The sequence below is a fragment of the Podarcis cretensis genome (genome assembly GCF_951804945.1).
Source record: "Podarcis cretensis genome assembly, chromosome: Z".
NCBI classification, from domain to species: domain Eukaryota; kingdom Metazoa; phylum Chordata; class Lepidosauria; order Squamata; family Lacertidae; genus Podarcis; species Podarcis cretensis.
Window position 1 is genome coordinate 1,434,844 of NC_137184.1, and position 24,099 is coordinate 1,458,942.

The window sequence follows — 24,099 nt, forward strand, 5'->3', positions numbered from 1 at the left end:
GCAGAGGACCTTAAGGTCCATGAATAACCATCGTTTAGAGGTCCCAGGCACTAAGGAAGTCAGACTATCCTCCACCTGGGCCAGGGCCTTCTCAGTGATGGCTCCAACCTGGTGGAATGCTCTGTCCCAGGAGACCAGGGCCCTGCAGGATTTAACCTCCTTCCGCAGGGCCTGTAAGACAGAACTATTCCACATGGCTTTCAATTTGAACCTGGCCTGATCTTTTGTTCCCCTTCCTTCCCTCCCCCTCCCCTTTTTGTGAAGATTGCCTGCTCTGGGATCCCACAGCTGGTTCTCCCCTGGTCTCCTCGCTGGCCCAAGTGGGACTAATTTAGCCAGCTAGCCCTGGTGACCATCTAATGTTTATTGGATGGATTTCCCCCCCAAATTGATTTTTGATTTTATTGTTATTTATGCTTTATACTGTATTTTATGCTGGTTTTTTTGTAGCATCAATTAAGTGTTTTAAATTTGTTGTTAGCTGCCCTGAGCCTGGTTTCCTGAATCGGAAAGGGCTGGGTATAAATAAAAAAATATTTATTTATTTATTTATTTAGGTGGCCAATGGCCTGGCTTCCTACATTTGGGGACTCATTTCTTAATCTTTTACCACATATTTGCATGGTGCTAGCGCTCCCATCGTGACTCGCCTTGGGTCAGACTGCGACCCACTACTGAGTCCTGACCGAACGGTTGAAGACCACTTGTCCCAGAGTGTGCCAGTCAGCAATCACTGTCCGAAGTTGGGAGTTAGCTCTTTATTAGCAAAGCATGATCTTCACAGACTTGGCTGACTGTCAGGCCTAATGAGCACATCAGCTCATTCCTGGTGGGTCTTCCTCCATGAAATCATGGAGGCTGAAAGCCACCAGCTCTCCACAGCTGCCCACGTCTCCTCCTCTCCAGGGCTTTCCCCCAAGTTGTGTGCAGCCAACCTCTCCCCTGTCCTTTTTATGCGTCTTCAGGTTCTGGGAGACAAGGGTGCTTCATCTCGCCAGCCTCTGCTTCTAGACTTCCGTCTGCCACAGACTCACCCTGCTCACTAAACCCTGTTACCTCTTCAGCTTCCAACACCTCCTCCTCCCAGTCTTCTCCCTGTGACCACTCATCACCACCTCACCACCAATCCCCAGGCTCTGAACTTTATATACTTGGTTCCTCCCACCACTCCTCTGTGTTGAACCAAACCAGTGAACTAGAAGTTGTAATCTACTCAAGTTGTAGCCTGCTCAGAACAGACCCTCAGTTTCAATGGGTCTACTCTGAGTAACATTGGCTACTGCCCTAGATACTTGGTACAAAAAGGGGTTCCAGGAAGAGTTTGGTGTCATTAAGAAGTGGGCTTCCAGCAATCTGAATTCACCAGCATGAATCCCATGGGGAGTCTCAGGTAAAAAAACTACCTGCACCTGGAAGAGCATGCCTGTTGCAACTCTGAGCGAGTTTATGCTCTGAGGCAGAGCCAATGCAGAAGCACATCTCAAGACCTCACTGGCATAGTTGACCAAAAACACAAATCAAGCCGTGAGATCAAATGATATAGTCCAGCACCCAGATCCAAAGAGTGGCCAACTGTTGTTGTTTAGTTGTTTAGTCGTGTTCGACTCTTCGTGAGCCCCTGGACCAGAGCACACCAGGCACTCCTGTCTTCCACTGCTCCCGCAGTTTGGTTAAACTCATGCTGGTAGCTTCGACAACACTGTCCAACCATCTTGTCCTCTGTCATCCCCTTCTCTTTGTGCCCTCCATCTTTCCCAACATCAGGGTCTTTTCCAGGGAGTCTTCTCTTCTCATGAGGTGGCCAAAGTCTTGGAGCCTCAGCTTCAGGATCTGTCCTTCCAGTGAGCACTTAGGACTGATTTCCTTCAGAATGGATAGGTTTGATCTTCTTGCAGTCCATGGGACTCTCAAGAGTCTCCTCCAGCACCAGAATTCAAAAGCATCAATTCTTCGGCGATCAGCCTTCTTTATGGTCCAGCTCTCACTTCCATACATCACTACTGGGAAAACCATGGCTTTAACTATACGGACCTTTGTTGGCAAGGTGATGTCTCTGCTTTTTAAGATGCTGTCTAGGTTGGTAATTGCTTTCCTCCCAAGAAGCAGGCGCCTTTTGATTTCGTGGCTGCTGTCACCATCTGCAGTGATCATGGAGCCCAAGAAAGTAAAATCTCTCACTACCTCCATTTCTTCCCCTTCTACTTGCCAGGAGGTGATGGGACCAGTGGCCACGATCTTTGTGTGTTTTTTGATGTTGAGCTTCAGACCATATTTTGCGCTCTCCTCTTTCACCCTCATTAAAAGGTTCTTTAATTCCTCCTCGCTTTCTGCCATCAAGGTTGTGTCATCTGCATAAAGCCCCCAGGCAGGCCACAAAGGCAACAGCCCCTCTGCTACTGTTTGGTATCCCCACTTATACATCCCCTAAACATGGGGTGTTTGGTTTTTTTAATTACCATGTCCTGGTAACCATAAACTTTGTCTGTCCCTAGTCCTTCCTGGTGTCTCGTCACGGCCCCACCCAGGCCAATCCACATCAAGAGCCAGGACCTCTGAGCCAACGGAATGACATTAGCACCCACAGCTGCACAGCAGCTGTTGCGGCTTGTCTTTTTCTTGACATGCCAAACAGGGATGCAGCTGTAGTTTGTAAGCTTAAATTAATAGGACGCTGGAGAATGCTGTGTTTATACGAGATGGGGAAGAACTAAACAAACCCAGTAAATGGAGCTGGAGAAGATCCTTGCATCTTCAGAGATAATGAGTGGCCAATGTAATAAAACAACAGCTGATACCCCTGAGCTCTTGCTAAGCGCTGAAGTAACCCCCCCCGGGGGGGGGCACAGGCCTGGGCCATGCATATGGAGGTTCTGGGCTGCCCAGACATCTACAAGATCCTCTTCTGGGCCTTGCTGATGTAGTCCAAAGGAAAGCAGAGCAATAGTGTTATGTACTGAGTTGAATAAGATCTAAACTACAGCAGTCTGATTGGTCCTAGAACAATAGGATCCAAAATGCAGCAGTCTGATTGGTCCTAGAACAATAGGATTCAGAATGCAGCAGTCTGATTGGCCCTAGAACAATGCAGCAGTATGACTGGTCCGCAGGCGCCACCCAATCCAGCTCCAGATGGAAGTGAATCCACAACCTGATTGGCCTACAGGAGAATTCCGGAATTAGCCAATCATGTGTGGCCCATTGTGTAAAGAATGTAAATAAAGCAGATACTTCAGGGAAACTTCAATTCCTCCTCACCACTATGAGCAGAATAAAGAACATGATATCCACTCTCGACTCCGAGTAATTTTCAGATAGGTTTGGCACCAGATTGGCTGCAAGAGTTGCAGGACAGAGATGTACCAGGTGCCTGCCAATTATCTTAGGAACCCCACTCCAGATTTGTCTCGGGTTTCCTTCTCCTTTGAGAGAACGTACTCGATCTATAATTGAATCATAGAATTGTAGGGTTTGAAGGGGCTTGAGGAGCCATCTAGTCCTAACCCCCTCCTCTCTTTGGTCTGTGAGTCCCTCCATCGTGGGAGATAGTTGGAGCCTTAGCCTTGCCTAAGGCAAGATCCAGCTGCTGTGCTGAGCTGCTGAGCTGTTGTTCATAAATGAAGTTATCAAGGCTCCTGCTGCTTCCTGGACCCAAGGCAAGGTTTCCTCATGCAGTGAGCATTTCCTCTTGGGACTGATTACGCAGAGGCAAGGGAAAGCGGAGTGTAGTCAAACACACACTCTGGACTTTAAGAAGGCTGGTTTCAAAAAACTTCTGGGCAAGATCCCATTATTAGAAATGGGAGTCCATTATGAACGGGAGTTTCTTAAAGGTGAGGTGTTTAAGGCACAATCACAAACAGTTCCAACAAGAAAGAAAAGTGGGGGGTACCTAAAGAAACTGGCGTGGCTGCGTAAGGATCTTACAGATGAGTCAAGCTTTAAAAGTGACATTGATTGTTATTTATATTACTTTCATGTATCTTTCTTTTACATCTTGTGATTTACGTGGAAATTATTCTATTTGGTTGTGTACTTCTTGATGTTTTATTTATTGTTTGACTACTTTTGCTATGTTTGTAATTACATTTTCCCCCATGTGAGCTGCCTAGAGCATGGTTTGGAGTAGGGGTCAGCAACCTTTTTCAGCTGTGGGCCAGTCCACCATCCCTCAGACCATGTGGTGGGCTGGACTATATTGGGGGGGGGGGGAATGAACGAATTCCTATGCCCCACAAATAACCCAGAGATGCATTTTAAATAAAAGGACACATTCTACTCATGTAAAAACACACTGATTCCCGGACCGTCTGTGGGCCGGTCTGAGAAGGCGATTGGGCCAGATCCAGCCCCCGGGCCTTAGATTGCCTACCCCTGGTTTGGACTATGGATAGGAGACAAGAAAAAATGATGTATCTATGTTTGTTTGTATGTATGTTTATGTATGCATTAGGGTTGCATTATTTCATAAATTGAAAATCCGGACACAAATGTTGTTGAGTTTTTTTGAGGGGTGGGGGCAAAGTTGTTGAGCTTTATTATTTTGTTGTTGTTGCTGTTGTTGACTGCATCAACAGAAATAGTTCCAGTTCTGCAGGATATTGACAAACTGTGAAGAGGAGGACAGCCAAGATGGTCAAGGGTCTGGAAACTAACCTTATGAGGAACAGTTGAAGGAGCAAGGTATGTTAGCCTGGAAAAGAGGAGACTGAGAAGAGATGTGATAGCCACCTTCACATATCTGAAGGGCTGTCACATGGAAGAGGGAACAATCTTGTTTTCTTCTGCTCTGGAGGGTAGGACTCAATGGATTCAAGTTATAAGAAAGGAGATTCTGACTAAACATTCAGAATAATTTTCTGATGCTAAGAGCTGTTTGACATCAGACCAGCTTAAAAGGTGTTGGACTCTCCTTCCCTGGAAGTTTTGAATCAAAGGCCAGATGGGCACCTGTCAGGGATTATTTAGCTGTGATTCCAGAATTGCAGAGGTTGAACTAGATGTCCATCAAGGGCCCTTCCAACTCTACAATTCCATGGGTCTTTGAGCACCCATTCCAAATGCATGGGCTACTAAGGGTTGCCAGAAGTGGGCCTGAACCTTCCATAAGCAGACTAAAAACTTGGTAGAAACCTTAAAACCTTTTAAACAGTATGGTGAGCTTAAGAAAAACCCAGTATCAAGGTGCTATGAGTTTTGGCATCTCAGATTTAATAAAACAGAAGGAATAATTATACATTATTAAAGCACAAAGCTCAGAACTGTGAGTTTGGTGCTTCACAGGATGCAATGCCTTAGCTACATCCCAGGTGGACTACTGTAGCACACTCTATGTGGGGCTGCCTTTGCAAAGTGTTTGGAAGTTTCAGCTTGTCCAGGATGCTGCTGCCAGACTGCTGACTGAGGCCTGGTTACAGAGAGAATGTTATTCCCCTGTTAAAAAAACAACATCACTGGTGACCAATCTATTTCTGGGCATCAGAGTGCTGGTTATGACCTATAAGGCCCTACATGGCTTGGCCCCAGGCTACCTGGATAATTGTATTGTAACCTGCCCAGGTGCTAAGATCCTCTTGTGAACACCTCTCCACAATTGGTGGTGACACGAGAAAGGGCCTTTTCTGCAGTTGCTCCCAGATTGTGAGACTCCTCCCAAGAGAGATTAGGATGACTCCCTTCTTCTTATTAACCTTTTGTTGGCTAGGCTAAGACTTTCCTATTCAGGACAGGGCTTTGGAAATGAAGGTGATGGCGGCCATTGGGCTGCTGTCAGGGCAAATTGTACTTTAATGCCGGTTTTAACAGTTGTGCAGAAGAGAGCGTCTTCACCTGCTGAAACCTGCAGTTCTTCTCCACAGCTATTAAACATACAGGAACCCTGGCTCCATCACTGCTGATTGGCCACCCTCAGGACAGATAGGGAGGAATGAGATTCACATGGTGCTTAACAGTTGCTAGTAACAGTCTCAAAAATGCAGCTCTAGACCAACTGGCGGCCAAGGACTCTTCCTGAACATGCACTCCTTGCTCTGTGAGATCCCAAGCCCTTACTGGCTCCTGTCCCAGTTTCCTGACTGGGTGGAGAACAGCCTCTCCTGGAGAGGTCAAGCAGAGAGCATCGCAAAGAAAGGGAGAAAGTATGTACTGTAATTCCAAGGGGTTTTGTATTTTGTTTTTTTTTTTTGAAGCACACAAATACTTATTCCTTTTTACAAGCAAATATCTCTTTTCTCAAGGATGCGGGTAGCACTGTGGGTTAAACCACAGAGCCTAGGGCTTGCTGATCAGAAGGTCGGCGGTTCGAATCCCCGCGACAGGGTGAGCTTCCGTTGCTCGGTCCCTGCTCCTGCCAACCTAGCAGTTCGAAAGCATGTCAAAGTGCAAGTCGATAAATAGGTAGCGCTCCGGCAGGAAGGTAAACGGCGTTTCCGTGCACTGCTCTGGTTCGCCAGAAGCGGTTTAGTCATGCTGGCCACATGACCCGGAAGCTGCACGCTGGCTCCCTCGGCCAATAAAGCGAGATGAGCGCCGCAACCCCAGAGTTGGTCACGACTGGACCTAATGGTCAGGGGTCCCTTTACCTATCTCTTTTCTAAGTGAGAAACGTGGGTGTTCTTTTATGGTTTGCATGTCTGCATGGGTACTTGCTAAAAAGCAACTTACATATGTGAAATATAGAAAGATAAAGACGGTCACAATTAATAAATGTTCATAATTCTGTTCATAATTCTGCTGAACTGGAACGGTCCGTCCTACATTCCTCTAACAATCAAGTCTGTTGAGCATTTCATAGAATCACAGAATTGCAGAGCTGGAAGGGACCTCAAGGGTCATCTAGTCCAACCTCCTGCAATGCAGAAGTCGCAGCTAAGGAATCTGTGACTGGTGGCCAATCCAACCTCTGCTTTAAAACCTTCAATGAAAAGGAGTCCACCAGCTTACGAGGGAGTCCATTCCCCTGCAGACAGCGCATACCACTGTAAAATGCTTCTGAATCTACTACGGCCAGAATCTCCTTTGAATCCATTGGTTTGTATCCTACCCCCTGGAGCAGCAGAAAACAGGCTAGTTCCATCTTCCATGTGACAGCCCTTCAGATATATATGAAGATGGCTGTCCTGTCATCTCTCAGTCTCCTCTTCTCCAGGCTAAACAACTCCCTTCACTGTTCCTCATAAGGCTTGCTTTCCAGATCCATTATCATATTGGTTGCCCTCCAGAAGGATCCTTTCCCCTCGAAGCTTTGTGAATACACACACACCCTCCTGGCACCAGTCTCTAAAGGGAATGTCCTCTGGAAGTCCTGGCTTCTTTCAGCTGTGGTGATGAATTACACTTGGCAACCCCAGGGAATGTGAGGTGGAGATGGAGGGGCATGAGAGTACATGCCCTTCCCACCTGAGGCTGCGCATGGACAAGCATCATGGGACAAGAGTCACTCCCCTGGCAAGTGCAGACCTGGTGGTGCCCATCCTCTTCCCACGATGCTGCCTCCTGCTTTTGGAATAGGCATCCACCACTGGATGCCAGAAGTTACCTCCAGAACAGCTCAGCTGCAGGATGAGACCAGAGATCCATGCGGCCTAGGAAGCACAGTCCTTTCCTCCTGCTGTTCCCTAGCAGATGAGGCAGACTCTGAAGGCCATGCAGCCACCATGACTGGTAGACATAAACAGATACCTCCTCCTCCTCTGATCATAGGATTGTAGACTTGGGAGGGACCCCAAGAGTCATCTAGTTTAACCCTCTGCAATGCAGGAATCACAGCTTAAGGACCCCCAGACAGGCGGCCATCAAACCTCTGCTTAAAAACCTCCAATGAAGGAGAGGTTGATGGCAGTGGATTCCATCAATCAAGCTGGAGCAAGATGAACATGTTTATTGGGCTATGCAGAATTAGATAAATTAACCGGAAGGTTTCGAAACCTGCGGGACCAGAGATTCTTAGAAGATTGGAGTAAATGTATGAACTATTTGAAAAGCAATTGTAATGAACAGATTACGCTAGTAGGACTGCAAGAAGTTCTGTAAGGATGACTATTTGAAATATTGCAAGAAAGACTATGAAGAGAATTATTATAGTTAATGATAATAAGGAGTAATAGAGAAATTAAGAAATGCAGAATGATAAAGAACGGAAAGTCATCAGAGGTTGTTGATGGAAGTCTAAAATATTGTATAAGATATGATGTTAAATGATTGTTGAAAATGATATGTAAAAAACCATTTATATATATATGAATATGTTTATTATTATTACATTTATATCCTGCCTGTATGGTAGGTCCCCCAGCGAGTTTCATGACTTGAGTGGGAATTTGAACCCTGGTCTCCCACTCTCTTACCACACCACAATGGTACAATGCTCACACACACACCCCAACCCCCCACATAAAAATTAAAAGCAGTGCAGCTACGGCAGAGATTGCCACACCCTCATGCAGACAAGTGACGGGGCTCAATCCTTTCTGATCAGTGATACAATGCTAGCTGGAACTTGTACTGACGCTACTCCATGGGATTCCTCGAGCAGTTGTCTAATGCTCATGACATCCTTTTGACAATACAGTGGTACCTCGGGTTAAGTACTTAATTCGTTCCGGAGGTCTGTTCTTAACCTGAAATTGTTCTTAACCTGAAGCACCACTTTAGCTAATTGGGCCTCCTGCTGCTGCCGCGCTGCCGGAGTCCGATTTCTGTTCTCATCCTGAAGCAAAGTTCTTAACCTGAAGCACTATTTCTGGGTTAGTGGAGTCTGTAACCTGAACCGTATGTAACCTGAAGCGTATATAACCCGAGAGACCACTGTATGAAGGACACATATTGAGTCTTCCCTGTGTCACTCACCTCTAAACAGGAAAACACCTATCTGAACCCCCCCCCACTCAAATAATAAAAAGATCCCAAAATAATGCCCCCTAAAAACAGACCATCCCAACCAAAGCACCAAATTGTAGAGTTGGAAGAGGTCAAAAGCATCATCTAGTCCAACTCCCTACATTTTTTAGAAAAATGGAAAATTGGGAGAGTGAAGGGAAAGGCGCTAAGGGACTATCTGAAGATTACAGACTAGAGTTCTAAGTTATAACACTTATTGTGTAATATATTGGCTAGTCTTCAGGGGTGACACAAAACTCTCTTGATCTCTTTTAAAATGTTGCCATGACAATCTGTGCAGCATCTCAAAACCAAAGGAAGTGACTATCTCATTTCAGAATGATTGCTTTAAACCCAAGTGCTGTTGCACGCAGCTTTAGACAACCAAAACGGGCAGCAAACTTTGATTGGGGTTCCTTCAGTTGTGTGCAAGTCCTGCGTCTGGTGAAGCTCAAGAGCACCTAGGCTCTCAAATAGCAGCAAGAAATCCTCTCCAGAGTGCAGTACTGTGGCCACAATGGAGTCAGAAAAGAGCTTCCAAGGTCACCACTAGAGTAGGAGGCTGCTGGTAAATTTGTACGTGCTTGTCTGCTCTTATCCTCTCCAGGTCCTCCACATTCCTCCTCAGTGTCCTTCCCACACCTCTCCCACAAAGTGACTCTGGAAGCCCATCCTCATGGGTAATACTCCTTTCACTCTGGTGGGCTCCAATCAGCACAAAAGGTTAGGTGACTAAAGGCTCTGTTTCCATGCTGGTTGGGTGGGTCTGGGATGCTGGAGGTGGAGACCAGGTTGGAAACTGGCTGATCAATGCTGTAAGTTAGATGCTTCCCCATTTCTAGGTTCTCAATGATCTGTTGTCAGCAGCTGCAAAAGACACAGACATTTGTCCCTCAAGAGCTGCAGCTGCACTGTTGGAAAGCTACAGAAATAATATATGACTACACTTGAATGAGGGAAGCAGGTGGCGCTGTGGGTTAAACCACAGAGCCTAGGACTTGCTGATCAGAAGGTCGGCGGTTTGAATTCCCACAACAGGGTGAGCTCCCATTGCTCAGTCCCAGCTCCTGCCAACCTAGCACTTCGAAAGCATGTCAAAGTGCAAGTAGATAAGTAGGTAGCGCTCCGGCGGGAAGGTAAGCAGTGTTTCCGTGCGCTGCTCTGGTTTGCCAGAAGCGGCTTAGTCATGCTGGCCACATGACCTGGAAGCTGTAGGCTGGCTCCCTCGGCCAGTAAAGTGAGATGAGCACCGCAACCCCAGAGTCGGTCACGACTGGACCTAATGGTCAGGGGTCCCTTTACCTAACACTTGAATGATGTTTTGCTTTGTGGCGGTCATTCTGGATGCTGCCACGAGTCCCTTCCGATTCTTGGGGTCCTGTACCTGGGGAGCGTTAGATTCAAAGAGAGGATCCTACTGCTGAACTAGCCAGAGAAGTTTCTTTGTAAGACGATGGCCTTGGCTGGCCACTGCAGTGTCCTCATCCGCATCCCAAAAGGATGGGCTCCATTGCAAGAACTACAATGAAGGGAGGAGGCCCTCCAGGCTGATGGGTGGGCCTTTCCTCTCCCTCCTCACCTGGCTGCTAGGTAGGAGAACAAGAGACAGGGTGGTGTGTGGGAGATGAGCTGGAAAAACCAGGCTGGAAGCTGGAGACCCAGAGACATGCTTGCTCTGTGCTGGATACCAAAACCCATTGGGATGTTAATGCTGTGAGTCTCTCCATCTTACGCTCAGGTTGTATAGATGTGTAAATAAAACTACATATCCTAAGGACACCACAATCTCCAGTGACTTTCACTCCAAGGAAACTGAACCTGGGTAAGCAGCTGGAACCCCTGGGGTCTCTCACTACTTGGAGAGTGGGGTGCCACGTAGCAATATGTTAATGAGTCCAGCAATTGGGGGGGGGGAGAATGAGCTCTTTTGGGGGGTACTTGCCCCCCTGCCCCCTCCAGCACCTCCCTTGGTTGAGAGTGACATTGTGGACACAGCCCTAGGTTACAAGAGAAACATTCAGAGGTAGGAGACCCATATTTTTAAAAGGGGATTCAATTATTACAATTGATGCATAAATTCAAGCTGTGCTCTTACAAATGTTTGAGGAACTCTGAAGCAAATCCTACCCAACCCCATCCCTCTTGTCCGCTATCCTGGGCTGCAGCCTCTGAGCTAGAATTCCTGGTTCTTGTCCAGAGGATAAAATGTTTCATTTGCACATATAAATAAACCATCTGGGCCTAGGAAGGCTTAAATCAAGCTCTCTGGAGAAGGGAGAATGTCAAACCCTCTCTCCCCCCATGCCTTACTTGCAAATTAAGTTAAAGCAAACATCTCAAGCCCTTTTAAAAGGCCTATCTATTTCCTCACATATTTACAGAATGTTTTACTTTCTGGAATGCCCAGCTATTTGAATCTGCTGCAAGGAATGGACGCAACTCGCTTGCCCCTTTGAAAAACAGCGTGGAGGTGGCTCTTCCTGGTAACTCCCTAAAGATTGTTCATTTGTGGGAGTTCATTTGTGGTTAACCTCCGGGAAGTGCAAGAGGGATGCATGAGGCCAAGGAGCTGACATATTAATACGGCAGTCAGTTCGGAAGAAGTGGGAGCAACTCTTTATCTCAGGCCAGTAAAGGCTGAGCTGTGCCTGTTTCCCGCTTCGGAAGCTAGTTGCTATTTTTCTTTCTGGGAATGAGACAGAAAAAACTCCCAGAAAGGGCTGTTTGCAAGCTTCTCTGCAGCTCCGTAATGAGAAGTTTCATCACAAGGGACCAGCTTGCCTAGAAGACTAGGAACAAAGGTGGAGAGGACTCTTGCACCTTTAAAAGAAGTGCAGAAGAGGGAATTTCAGCTGCCACGCAACTATTAAAGGTGCAGGAGCAACACAGGTCCTCTTTTGAATTGGGCCACCTCAACACTGTCTTGCCCACCCAACCTGTATCTTTGGCACGGAGAGGTACCTGCAGGAGAATGTTGGGTGTATTCTCAGTGAAATATACTCGGAGTATAGAGTGGATTTCAGGCTCTTTATTCAGCTCATAGTTTTGAGGAGGAGTGGAAGTTCCCCCAGAATGTCTGCTTTATATACATTATTTACACAGTGGGAACCACGTGATTGGCTAATTCCGGGATTCTCCTGTAGGCCAATCAGGTTGCGGATTCACTTCCACCTGGAGCTGGATTGGGTGGCTACTGTGGACCAATCAGACTGCTGCATTCTGGATCCTTTTGTTCTAGGACCAATCAGACTGCTGCATTCTGAATGCTATTGTTCTAGGACCAATCAGGCTGCTGCATTTTGGATTCTATTCAGCTCAGTACATAACACCCAGGGTCCTGCCTCTGTTCATAATACAGGCTGGTGCTGAGTGCCCAGGCTGAGCTGAGTCTGCACCATACTAGCACATTCCATCCAACAATCATACCATCTGCATAGGCAGATTGTGTGTTGAGAAGCACACCTGTAGTTATTCACAAAAAAGTGTACCTGAGAATGGAAGAGCTGACCTGTACAAATCAACAAGTGTACCCTCTTTCATGCAAACACTTGTACATGTGCAGAGACAAAGGAAGGTACCCTGTGTTCAGTGTAATGTGTGAACAAGGCTTTTCGATGTGGCTGAGGGTCATGTCCACCCCCTTTCCTTCTTTAACTTTTAAAAATAAAGCCTTGTGGATGCTGGTGGTGTTGTGAAGCCTGGGGCAGCATGGGAACGATGCCACAACTGGCTTCACATATTCTCTGTCCTTGGGTGGGGTAGGGGATCCCCTTCCCCACCTGAGCAGGGAGGGCAGAGCTCTCTGAACTCAGTGTTACAAGGTGGATAGATGGCCAGATGCAAAAAGGTTCAAGAAAGGCTAACCAAAACGATCAAGGACATGGAAGGACTCCCCTGTGAGGAAAGGGTGCAACATTTGGGACTTCTTAAAGCTTTGGTTTTCCCAGTAGTGATGTATGGAAGTGAGAGCTGGACCATAAAGAAGGCTGATCGCCGAAGAATGGATGCTTTTGAATTATGGTGCGGGAGGAGACTCTTGAGAGTCCCATGGACTGCAAGAAGATCAAACCTCTCCATTCGGAAGGAAATCAGCCCTGAGTGCTCACTGGAAGGACAGATCGTGAAGCTGAGGCTCCAAGACTTTGGCCACCTCATGAGAAGAGAAGACTCCCTGGAAAAGACCCTGATGTTGGGAAAGATGGAGGGCACAAGGAGAAGGGGACAACAGAGGACGAGATGGTTGGACAGTGTTCTCGAAGCTAACAGCATGAGTTTGACCAAACTGTGAGAGGCAGTGGAAGACAGGAGTGCCTGGCGTGCTCTGGTCCAGGGGGTCACAAAGAGTCGGACATGACTAAACGACTAAACAACAACAACAAGCTTAGAGAAAAGGCAAGAAAGAAGCAACCTGAGAGAAGGTTATAAAATTATGCTTGGAATCAAGAAAGTGGGCAGAAAAAGCTTTCCACCCTCTGTCACAACACCAGGATTTGTGGACATCCAGCAAAACTGAAAGATTCAGGGCAATAGCAAAGAAAGTACTTCTTCATGCAGCACGGAGGTAACTATGGAACTTCCAATGATGGCCACCCATTTGGAGGACTCTAAAAGACGATTGATTCATGGAGGACAAGGCGATCAGCATCTGCTAGGCATGGTTGGCTCTCTTCTGCTTCCACAACTGGAGGCAGTAATGCTGGGAGCCACAAGAGGGGAGATTTCTGGTCTAGTCCTTCTTGCAGATTTCCCACACTGGGCATCTGGTTGGCCACAGTGGGAACAGGATGCTGGACTACATGGTCCATGGGCCTGATCCACCAGGGCTGTTCTGATGGTCTTGTGTTTTTAAAAGCAGCCACGGATCTTGCACCTTTCAATAGAGTATCGCTTGCATGACAACGTGCACCTCCTGAAATTCCCTCGCCTACACAACTATGAAAGGCACAGAAGCCCTGTGTGGCTTGGCCTCTGGCTACCCTCACAAGGGTGGCGCGCGATTTGAAATCACACCCCACCACACACATCACTTTACAAAAGCCCCAGGGAACTATGCTGTGTTATGACCCAGGAAACGCAGCTTCACTTTGGGTCATGAGGCTTTCATTTAAGTTTATATTATGTTTACTAAAGACGTTGGTAGCCTAGCTTTTATCATGAAATCTCAGGGTGGGGAACAATAAAACTTACTTTTTATTGTAAATCGAGTAAATCAATAAAAATACTTAACTGAGCTTCTGTTTCCCTTAACATAAATCCTGGCTATGGCACCATGGTGCATTCAGTTAATAAATGAGCTAATACTCCAGTTTCAATCCTTCAAAACCAGTGGAACACCTCCCCCAAAAAACATATGCACACAAACAAAAGAAGAAATAATAATAATAATAATAATAATAATAATAATAATAATAATAATAATTTTATTTATACCCCGCCCTCCCCAGCCAAGGCTGGGCTCAGGGCGGCTAACACTAAATATAAATACAGTAAAAACATTCGAAACAAAACAAAACGAAACAAAAAACAGTTGATTAAAATATAAGTTAGAATACAGTTTCAAATGCAGCGTAAAATGCAGCCTCGTTTTAGTGGTAGCCTATAGATCAAAGTCATAAGGGGAGAAAATGTCAAATATTCACTGGGGCCAGCAAAAGAGCCGAGGGAAAATTTGTATACAAAATCCCATATAAGGGGTTCCATCAAAAAAATAAATTAATGAGAGGGGGGGTTAGACTGAGTCCAGCCCTAAAGGCCAGGCAGAACAGCTCTGTCTTGCAGGCCCTGTGGAAAGATGTCAAATCCCTCAGGGCCCTGATCTCCTGCAGTAGGGTGTTCCACCAGGCCGGGGCCAGAGCTGAAAAGGCCCTGGCCCTGTGTGAGGCCAATCTGACCTCCTTGGGGCCCGGGACCTCCAAGATGTTTTTGTTTGAAGACCATAAGGTCCTCCGTGGGACATACCAGGAGAGGCGGTCCCATAGGTACGAGGGTCCTAGGCCATATAGGGCTTTAAAGGTTAAAACCAGCACCTTAAACCTGACCCTGTACTCCACGGGGAGCCAGCGCAGTTGGTATAGCACTGGATGAATGTGATCCCACGGCAAGGACCCGTAAGGAGTCTCACCGCGGCATTCTGCACCCGCTGGAGTCTCTGAGTCAGCTTCAAGGGCAGCCCCATGTAGAGCGAATTACAGGAATCAAGTCTGGAGGTGACCATCGCATGGATCACTGTGGCCAGATCAGGGTGAGAAAGGTAAGGGGCCAACTGCTTAATACGTCAGAGATGGAAAAAGGCAGCCTTTGCTGCAGCTGCAACCTGCGCCTCCATGGAGAAGGAGGTGTTGAAGGTTACATTAAAGTTAATGAAGTACCAGAGCTAGGATGGGAAGGTGCAATTATTAGCCAACACATTGTCTACTCATGATCCTAATTTCTATGACTCCTTTTGGGTCCCTCCAGGCATCCTTTTGACTGTGTATTTGTGACAATCATAGAATCATAGAGTTGGAAGAGACTACAAGGGCCATCGAGTCCAACCCCCTGCCAAGCAGGAAACACCATCAGAGCACTCCTGACATATGGTTGTCAAGCCTCTGCTTAAAGACCTCCAAAGAAGGAGACTCCACCACACTCCTTGGCAGCAAATTCCACTGTCGAACAGCTCTTACTGTCAGGAAGTTCTTCCTAATGTTTAGGTGGAATCTTCTTTCTTGTAGTTTGGAACCATTGCTCCGTGTCCGCTTCTCTGGAGCAGCAGAAAACAACCTTTCTCCCTCCTCTATGTGACATCCTTATATATATTTGAACATGGCTATCATATCACCCCTTAACCTCCTCTTCTCCAGGCTAAACATGCCCAGCTCCCTTAGCCGTTCTTCATAAGGCATCGTTTCCAGGCCTTTGACCATTTTGGTTGCCCTCCTCTAGACACGTTCCAGTTTGTCAGTGTCCTTCTTGAACTGTGGTGCCCAGAACTGGACACAGTACTCCAGGTGAGGTCTGACCAGAGCAGAATACAGTGGCACTATTACTTCCCTTGATCTAGATGCAATACTCCTATTGATGCAGCCCAGAATTGCATTGGCTTTTTTAGCTGCTGCGTCACACTGTTGGCTCATGTCAAGTTTGTGGTCAACCAAGACTCCTAGATCCTTTTCACATGTACTGCTCTCAAGCCAGGTGTCACCCATCTTGTATTTGTGCCTCTCATTTTTTTTGCCCAAGTGCAATACTTTACATTTCTCCCTATTACAATTCATCTTGTTTGTTTTGGCCCAGTTCTCTAATCTGTCAAGGTCGTTTTGAAGTGTGCTCCTGTCCTCTGGGGTGTTAGCCACCCCTCCCAGTTTGGTGTCATCTGCAAATTTGATCAGGATGCCCATAAAGAAGGCTGGTCGCCAAATAATTGATGCTTTTGAATTCTGGTGCTGGAGGAGACTCTTGAGAGTCCCCTGGACTGCAAGAAGATCAAACGTATCCATTCTGAAGGAAATCAGCCCTGAGTGCTCACTGGAAGGACAGATCCTGAAGCTGAGGCTCCAAGACTTTTGCCACCTCATGAGAAGAGAAGACTCCCTGGAAAAGACCCTGATGTTGGGAAAGATGGAGGGCACAAGGAGAAGGGGACGACAGAGGACAAGATGGTTGGACAGTGTTCTCGAAGCTACCAGCATGAGTTTGACCAAACTGCGGGAGGCAGTGGAAGACAGGAGTGCCTGGCGTGCTCTGGTCCATGAGGTCACGAAGAGTCGGACACGACTAAACGACTAAACAACAACAATCACGTTTTCTGCAGATTGGCATTTGTCCCGATTCAGCAATAAGCAGTGAGTTTGGGAAAGTGGCGAGGGAAAGCAAATACCTCCAGGACCCATGGCTTGAAATCACAGAACAAATGAAGAAACCACAAGACAACGGGAAGTGTGGATGGGTTCTCCATTTCATTCTGCACATTCTGTAAGGCCTTCCAGGAATTTATAGTGTGGGGTTATCAGGATGCAGATGCCATGAAGTCCCATTTCCCCTTTTCTACTGACCCAGATTGAACAACTAGAATACAAGGATACATGAAGGAACTCAGAGGTTCTAGGGAACTTTTTTTAAAAAAGAAAGAAGTCGCTAGGTTTGCAGTTTCCCCTTTTTGCAACATGCCAGCTGCTCAGTTTCTATATCCCTGATAAGGTTTCTAGATGCCTAAGTTTGACAGTCAAGAAACTGAATACAGCAAAGGGGGGAATGGCGGTACAATGTCTCTCCATCGGCCAATGCTCAGTGATCAGTTTCACTTGGCTCTGCCTCTGCTCTGTTTCAACCCCATCCAGAAATTGCAAGAACTTGAAGAGTTAAGAACCAATGGGTGCTTGAGCAGGCTTGTTTTCCTCTACCCTGCCCATCGCTTTGTCCTTTTATGTTATGTCTTTTAGATTTCAAAGTCTGAAGGCAGTCGTTAGGCAGTCTAACACAGTGGTTCTCAACGCATGTGCTGCACTGCAGTCATGTGGCAGGAGCGGACAGCAATTGTGGCAGGAACATTCAAGGACAATCAAATAAACATTTAAACATTTCAGTGCAATATAGTATAGTATCAAAATATTATTTTAATTAGCAGAATGTTGAGAGATGTCTTCTCAAAATGAGGTACACGATTTTTCAACTGACTTGCCTAAGATCCAGGACAAAGTGCCGCCTTTCAGAAATTCCCCCCAGTCTACCTTTGAAATCCCAGTAATGTCCAAGAAAATCCAAATGTATGACAGCCCTAACTTATGTAGGAGACTCGTTTATTATTATTAATAATAATAATCATTTATTATTTCTACTCCACCCATCTGGCTGGGTCTCCCCAGCCACTCTGGGCAGCTTCCAACAGAAGGTTAAAAATACATTAAAACATCAGTTATTAAAAACTACCCAAAACAGGGCTGCCTTCAGATGTCTTCTAAATGTCAGATAGTTGCTTATTTCCCTGACATCTGATGGAAGGGCGTTGCACAGGGTGGGTGCCACTACTTAGAAGGCCCTCTGCCTGGTTTCCTGTAACTTGGCTTCTCGCAGGGAGGGAACTGCCAGAAGGCCCTCGGAGCTGGACCTCAGTGTTCGGGCAGAACAATGCGGGTGGAGAAGCTCCTTCAGGTATACTAGGCCGAGGCTGTTTATATTATAAACTTTATTCTATTATATTACAAACATATTATATTGTATTATATTATATACTTATTATAATATTATATTATACATAATATTATATATTATGTAGCTGCCTTCTTTTATACTTCCTGGATGTCCAATGATCATATTATAAAGCAGTTATTTTCAGTGTTATAAATCGAACACTACTAGGAGTTGTTTCTTATTGTTTTCCAATGTATTACTTATCAATAAAGTTTAGTGTGGCACAAGCAAATTTTTATTCTGAGAGTGTGGCCCAGAGAAAAAAATTGAGAACCACTGGTCTAACATAAGCCAGAACAGATTGTAATAAATGCTTAAAATAAAATATTCATGGTGAGAGCTGTTTAGTTAGCTTTGACCCCCCCCCCTTCCCACCTCTATAACTCTCCTTTGTCTGCATTAGCAACAGGGAAACAACTTGAAAGTAGGAGAAAGGAAGGTGTTTGGTTTGCAGAATGAGAAGGGAATGCAATGAAACTCTTTGTCTGCCCCTATCACCCACTAAGCCTTGGGTACTTGGGGGTTGCCTGGTAATCAGGGGTTAGGGGAAAGAATTCTTCACATGCTCAGAGGCAGATTCCTCTCAAGCAACTGAAGTTGTGAGAGCTCAATGGGTGTCAATGGTGATGGAACAGAGGTGATCACTGGTGCCAAAAAGAGGTTAGGAAGATCAGCATTGACCTAAATTCAGCTCCAGTAGGGAGAGGTTTGCAGCAGGAGAGACCTGGATTGGAAGAGCTGAAAGGCCAGTTGGGTAGGACTCCTCCAGGCAATGCTATGTAGTGGTTAGAGTGTTAGACTAGGACCTGGGAGAGACCAGGGTTCGAATTCCCACTCAGCCATGAAACTCACTGGATGACCTTGAGGTCCAGTCACTGCCTCTCAGCCAAACCTGCCTCCCATGATAGTTTGGAGGATAAAATGGGGAGGGGGGTAAACTGTGTACCCCACCTTGAGCTCCTTGGAAAAGGTGGGATATAAATGCAATAAACAAATAAATATTTGCTTTTATATTACTCGCTCTCTTACCAGAGTGACCCAAAGTGATGTAACACCATGTGAACAGATAAAAACCAGCTTCAATGAGCGCAGCCAATAACAAACTTAGAAACCACACTTGTACAGGTAACAGCCAGGCCTTACAGATCCTTCCTCACTAAAAGATGCCACAAGTACTAGAAAAGATTCTAATGGAGGTCCAAAGGCCAGAGTTAAAAATGCAAGTTTCGGCCTGGCGGCTAAAAGTAGATAAAGTAGATAAATGGGATCCACCCTGGTAAGACTTTTCCACAAACAGGGAGCCAACACTGAAAAGGTCCATAATTATTGAGCAACCATCCTGGCTCTGCTGTGAGAGGCCAGTTCCATCAGGCAAGTCTTGAGTCAGCATTGGGTCAATATAGGGGAAAGTGTTTAGAAATCTGTGTACAGGTAGGTAGCCGTGTTGGTCTGCCGTAGTCGAAACAAAACAAAACAAAACAAATTTTTAAAAATTCCTTTCAGTAGCACCTTAGGTAAAGCTAAAGGTACGGGCCAGTCTTGACAGACTCTAGGGTTGTGCGCCCATCTCACTTAAGAGGCCGGGAGCCAGCGCTGTCCGCAGACACTTCCGGGTAACGTGGCCAGCGTGACGAAGCTGCTCTGGTGAGCCAGAGCCGCACACGGAAACGCCGTTTACCTTCCCGCTAGTAAGCGGTCCCTATTTATCTACTTGCACCCGGAGGTGCTTTCGAACTGCTAGGTTGGCAGGCGCTGGGACCGAGCAACGGGAGCGCACCCCGCCGCGGGGATTCGAACCGCCGACCATGCAGTCGGCAAGTCCTAGGCGCTGAGGTTTTACCCACAGCGCCACCCGCGTCCCTAGTAGCACCTTAGAGACCAACTAAGTTTGTTATTGGTATGAGCTTCTGTGTGCATGCACACTGCTTCCCACTGTATATAAGGGTCTGGTGACTTCTGTTTCTGTGTACAGTATCTGAAGAAGTGTGCATGCACACGAAAGCTCATACCAATAACTAACTAAGCTGGTCTCTAAGGTGCTACTGGAAGGAATTTTATTTTATTTTATTTTATTTTATTTTATTTTATTTTATTTTATTTTATTTTATTTTGAAATCTGTGTTTTGATTTTTCCTCTTCCCTCCACATCCCTTTTCCCCTTGTGTCATGTTGTTCCAGGTGAAGGCAGGGACTGTCCTGTTTTAACTGGTTGTTATCAAATGTCGCTCTGGAAGCCCATCTTAGCTGAAGAGCCCAGTGCAAATCCAATCCATCCATCAATAATAGCTTGTGTCTAACATTTGCAGAGTTAGCTCAGAGTTAGCTCATATTCAGTCTTTTCTGAGCATTGCTCCTACACTCATCACATATATTGGGAAGAGCTTTCTGACGGTAAGAGCTGCATGACAGTGCAGTGGACTCCCTTGGAAAGTGGAGGATTCCCCTTCACTGGAGGTTTATTAAGCAGAATTCTGTAGCTGTGATGCCTGCATTGCCAGGGGTTGAACTAGATGAGCCTTGAGGTCCCTTCCAACTCTAGAATTCTATTATACATCTTGATTTGCTCAAGTGGTCCTTACACATATTCCTGCTCATCTTTTGCTCACCCTACACTTTCCAGTGCCTCTCTCCATCGCTTCCCAAACTGCAAAAAGCCTGTTTATTATTATTTTTTAAGGTGGATCAGTTGCAGAGCACTTTTGCCATGCTTTGCAAACTGAAAGCACAGACTTGAATCCCTCTTTTAAAGCAGTAGCAGCCTGGAGAACACCCTGACTCTGAACAAGATGGGGGTTTTGAGCTCTACCTCTGGCTGTTTACATTTCCTCCTGAGGTTACCCAGGGGTCAGTTTCTCAACTCACCAGGAAGGAAGGAGGTATTTGAGGGGTGAGGAGTGAAAGACGGAGGACCTTAGATATTCAGGCCAAGCCCACCCACGCATCTCGTGTGGCCCAAGGGCCTGGAGGCCTCACACCAGCCTCAGCCAGAGCCCTTAAAATATTTCCAAATGCAGGGATAGAATTCCACAGCTGGAAGCCTCAAGTCACTCACCTCAGGCGCATGATTGGCACTCAAGCTCAGACCTTTTAATTACCGACGGGGGGGGGGGGGGGACCACACCCAGTACAGATGCTTCCACCACCAGCGGAGAGCCTGTTTGGGGGCGCTTTGCCTGGTTACCTCCAGAGCTGGCCCTGAGCACCCAAAGACACAAGCACAGTCCGCTGCCCCCTAAGGGTTTCACGTACTGTTTCCCAAAGGAAGTTCACTGCAGCACATTCATCTGACATCTTAGAAGTATTTCGGTCTCAGAAATAGCTCAGAATCATCATAGCCATCTGTACTGCCAGAATGATAATTTGTCTGATCTGGGAAAACCATACGGCACCCTCAACTGATTTGCAGTTATCTGAAGTTCAGGTGATGATCGATAGCATTAAATTAACAAGTCTTATTAGAGAGAGGGAAGGCAGGTAGACAGATGGTAAGGCTGTAGAAAAATAGGGTTTGTTTCTTCTCTGTTAGAAATGCAAGGCTTCGGGTTTCAATCTATGGATTGCTTGTAAATGCCATACAGTTATTTGTAAATTATTATAACTTTTTTAAAAAAATAAAAAGGCTTAGTATATTACAGAAGGAAATAACAGAAACAGGAGCAATATTTAAGGGCAGAAAATAATTATACAGTAGTACCTCAGGTTACATATTCTTCAGGTTACATACGCTTCAGGTTACAGACTCTGCTAACCCAGAAATATTGCTTCAGGTTAAGAACTTTGCTTCAGGATGAGAACAGAAATCGTGCTCTGGCGGCATGGCGGCAGCAGGAGGCCCCATTAGCTAAAGTGGTGCTTCAGGTTAAGAACAGTTTCAGGTTAAGAACGGACCCCTGGAATGAATTAAGTACTTAACCCGAGGTACCACTGTATATAAATTATATACCCTGTACTACATACTGAGTTGCAAATTTTAAAAATCCTTCATATATCAATGTCAAATCCGATTTAATCTTTTAAATGTTTATATCATTTCTTTTCTTTTCTTTTAACTTGCGGGTAAAGCTTTAATACATACACACACATGCCCACTGGTTTTGATTATCATATGAAAGAGCAACAATGGAAAATGTGAATTATAAAAGCTTTGTAAGTTACTTAAGCACATGCTGTAACTTCCACAACACGCCCACATGTCTGTGCTCTGGAACCTGGTGCCTTCCAGATGTTTTGGACTACAACTCCCAGTTGTCTCAGCCAGCAGTCTGGATCTGATGGGAATGGTCCCAGGGCACCAGGTGAAGGAGAGCTCACCCAAATGGATGCGCTACCTCCTCTGAGCCTGGTCTCGAGTCCACATAACTAAGCCAAACACCTCTCAGAAGCAACCCCAGCCTCTGGCTGCCTCTTTGCCAGATATTCATGCTACAAGATGCCCTGGAGACCCTTGCTTCCTAATTCAGGATGTGTGAAAGTACAACCTCTCCTGCGTATTCCGCAGCGGAGCTCTTCTGTAGCAAAGACCTGGTTCCAATCAAATTCCCATCCCAAAAAACGCAAGGGGGAAGAAATGCTGGATCAGACCAACCCTTCCCCCACCCGCAGCCCGGTATTCTGTTTCTGGCAATGGTCAGCCAGGCACCTCTGAGAAGCCTATGGAAACAAAGTCCATTCCCTCCTGCTCACCCTAGGAATCTGGCTAGCAGAGGGAGGGAGGGTGCCATCCTTGCCTTTTGCAGACCAACAACTGCAGCTCTCTCACAGCCACCCGGGAATGACCAGTGCCACTGACCTCAGAGACCTCAGGGCGCACAGTCGTGCCTAGTCTCTCTCTCTCTCTCTGTCTCTCACCCACACTGCCCAGGTCTCACTGGCACAAGCTGCTTGCTGCAAAAGCTTGCAGGTGTTCTTGGTGGTGGTGATGGTGGAAGAGTTTTCCTACCTGTGCTGAAACTTCCAGGGCTGGCCCCCAGCAGCATCACCAAGGGTAGAGCGCAGCATAGCCCTGCAAAGTCGGAAAAAGAAGGAAGCTGGTTAGTGGTGGGAGTGAGGATGAAGAATCCTTTGGGGGTTGGAGAGGGAAAGAGGGGGCAGCAGCAGGGAGCGGCCAGGCGCTTGGCCAGGACTTACAGTACATTGCAAGAGGAGAGAGCCTCCAGGCACGGTAAATCCAGCAGCCAGACAGCTGTGCCTTCTCCTGCCTGCCGTGGGCTCCGAAGGCAGCCCGGCAAAGTCCCCGCCCCGTGGGACGCCCCTCCTTCTGGTTCTTGCCTCTGCCTGCATTTGCAAAGGCTGTGCCGGTGGGCTCTTGAGTGCTTCTTTGGAGAAGGAAAGAATTCCTGACGTAGCACATAGTTAAACTGTGGAACTCCCTTGCAAAGGAGGCAGTGTTGGCCACCACCTTTGAAAGAGGACTGGACAAATTCATGGATGATAAAGGCAATCAATGGCCTCTGCCTCCATGCTCAGAGGCATAATGCTTCTGAACACCAGTTCCTGAGAGCCACAGGACGGGAGAGCACTCTTGTGCTTGGATCCTACCTACAGGTTCCGCACAGGCATCTTTGTTAATTGGATGCTGGACTGCAGGGGTCATCGGCCTCATCCTGCAGGCTCTTCTGGTGTTCCTAGGATGGGGGTCTTTTTGCAAGTCTTTGAGTGTGACACATGAGCTGCCCAGAAGCTGAAAGGGACAAGCTGATGAGTTTTCTTGTATTGTGCGGTAGCCATAGGTGCCAACTCCCTGGGGCCCCGGGTGTCCGAGCACCCAAAAAATTCCCCATGAAGGGGCCAGGCACCCACAAATTTTGGTGTCAGGGTCTTGCACGCTGCATTGCACCCACAGCTCTGGGCACCCACGGCCATGGAGCCAAGCTGGCACTCCTGGTGGTGACCTAGTGTTCGTTCTCTCTCTCTCTCTCTCTCTCTCTCTCACACACACACACACACACAAACACACACACACACACACACACACAGAGAGAGAGAGAGAGAGAGAGCAAGCAAGCCAACTTTCACAACTTTGCTGTCACCTCTATGAAAGTGAGTAGAGGGTAAACA

At 46.7% G+C, this 24,099-nt stretch overlaps 1 protein-coding gene across 1 annotated transcript in view; it reads right to left on the bottom strand.

The window, feature by feature from the left end:
- PTGS1 (prostaglandin-endoperoxide synthase 1) overlaps positions 1 to 23,287 on the bottom strand; it is a 45,795-nt gene extending 22,508 nt beyond the window's left edge. Inside the window, exons 1-2 of the mRNA XM_079962097.1 lie at positions 23,170 to 23,287; positions 22,982 to 23,044 (exon numbers count right to left, since the gene is read on the bottom strand). Of these exons, the coding sequence (XP_079818223.1) occupies positions 22,982 to 23,044; positions 23,170 to 23,176 (70 nt within the window). The 5' untranslated portion in view covers positions 23,177 to 23,287. The remainder of the gene's footprint in view (positions 1 to 22,981; positions 23,045 to 23,169) is intronic.
- Between the last annotated feature and the right edge of the window lie 812 nt (positions 23,288 to 24,099).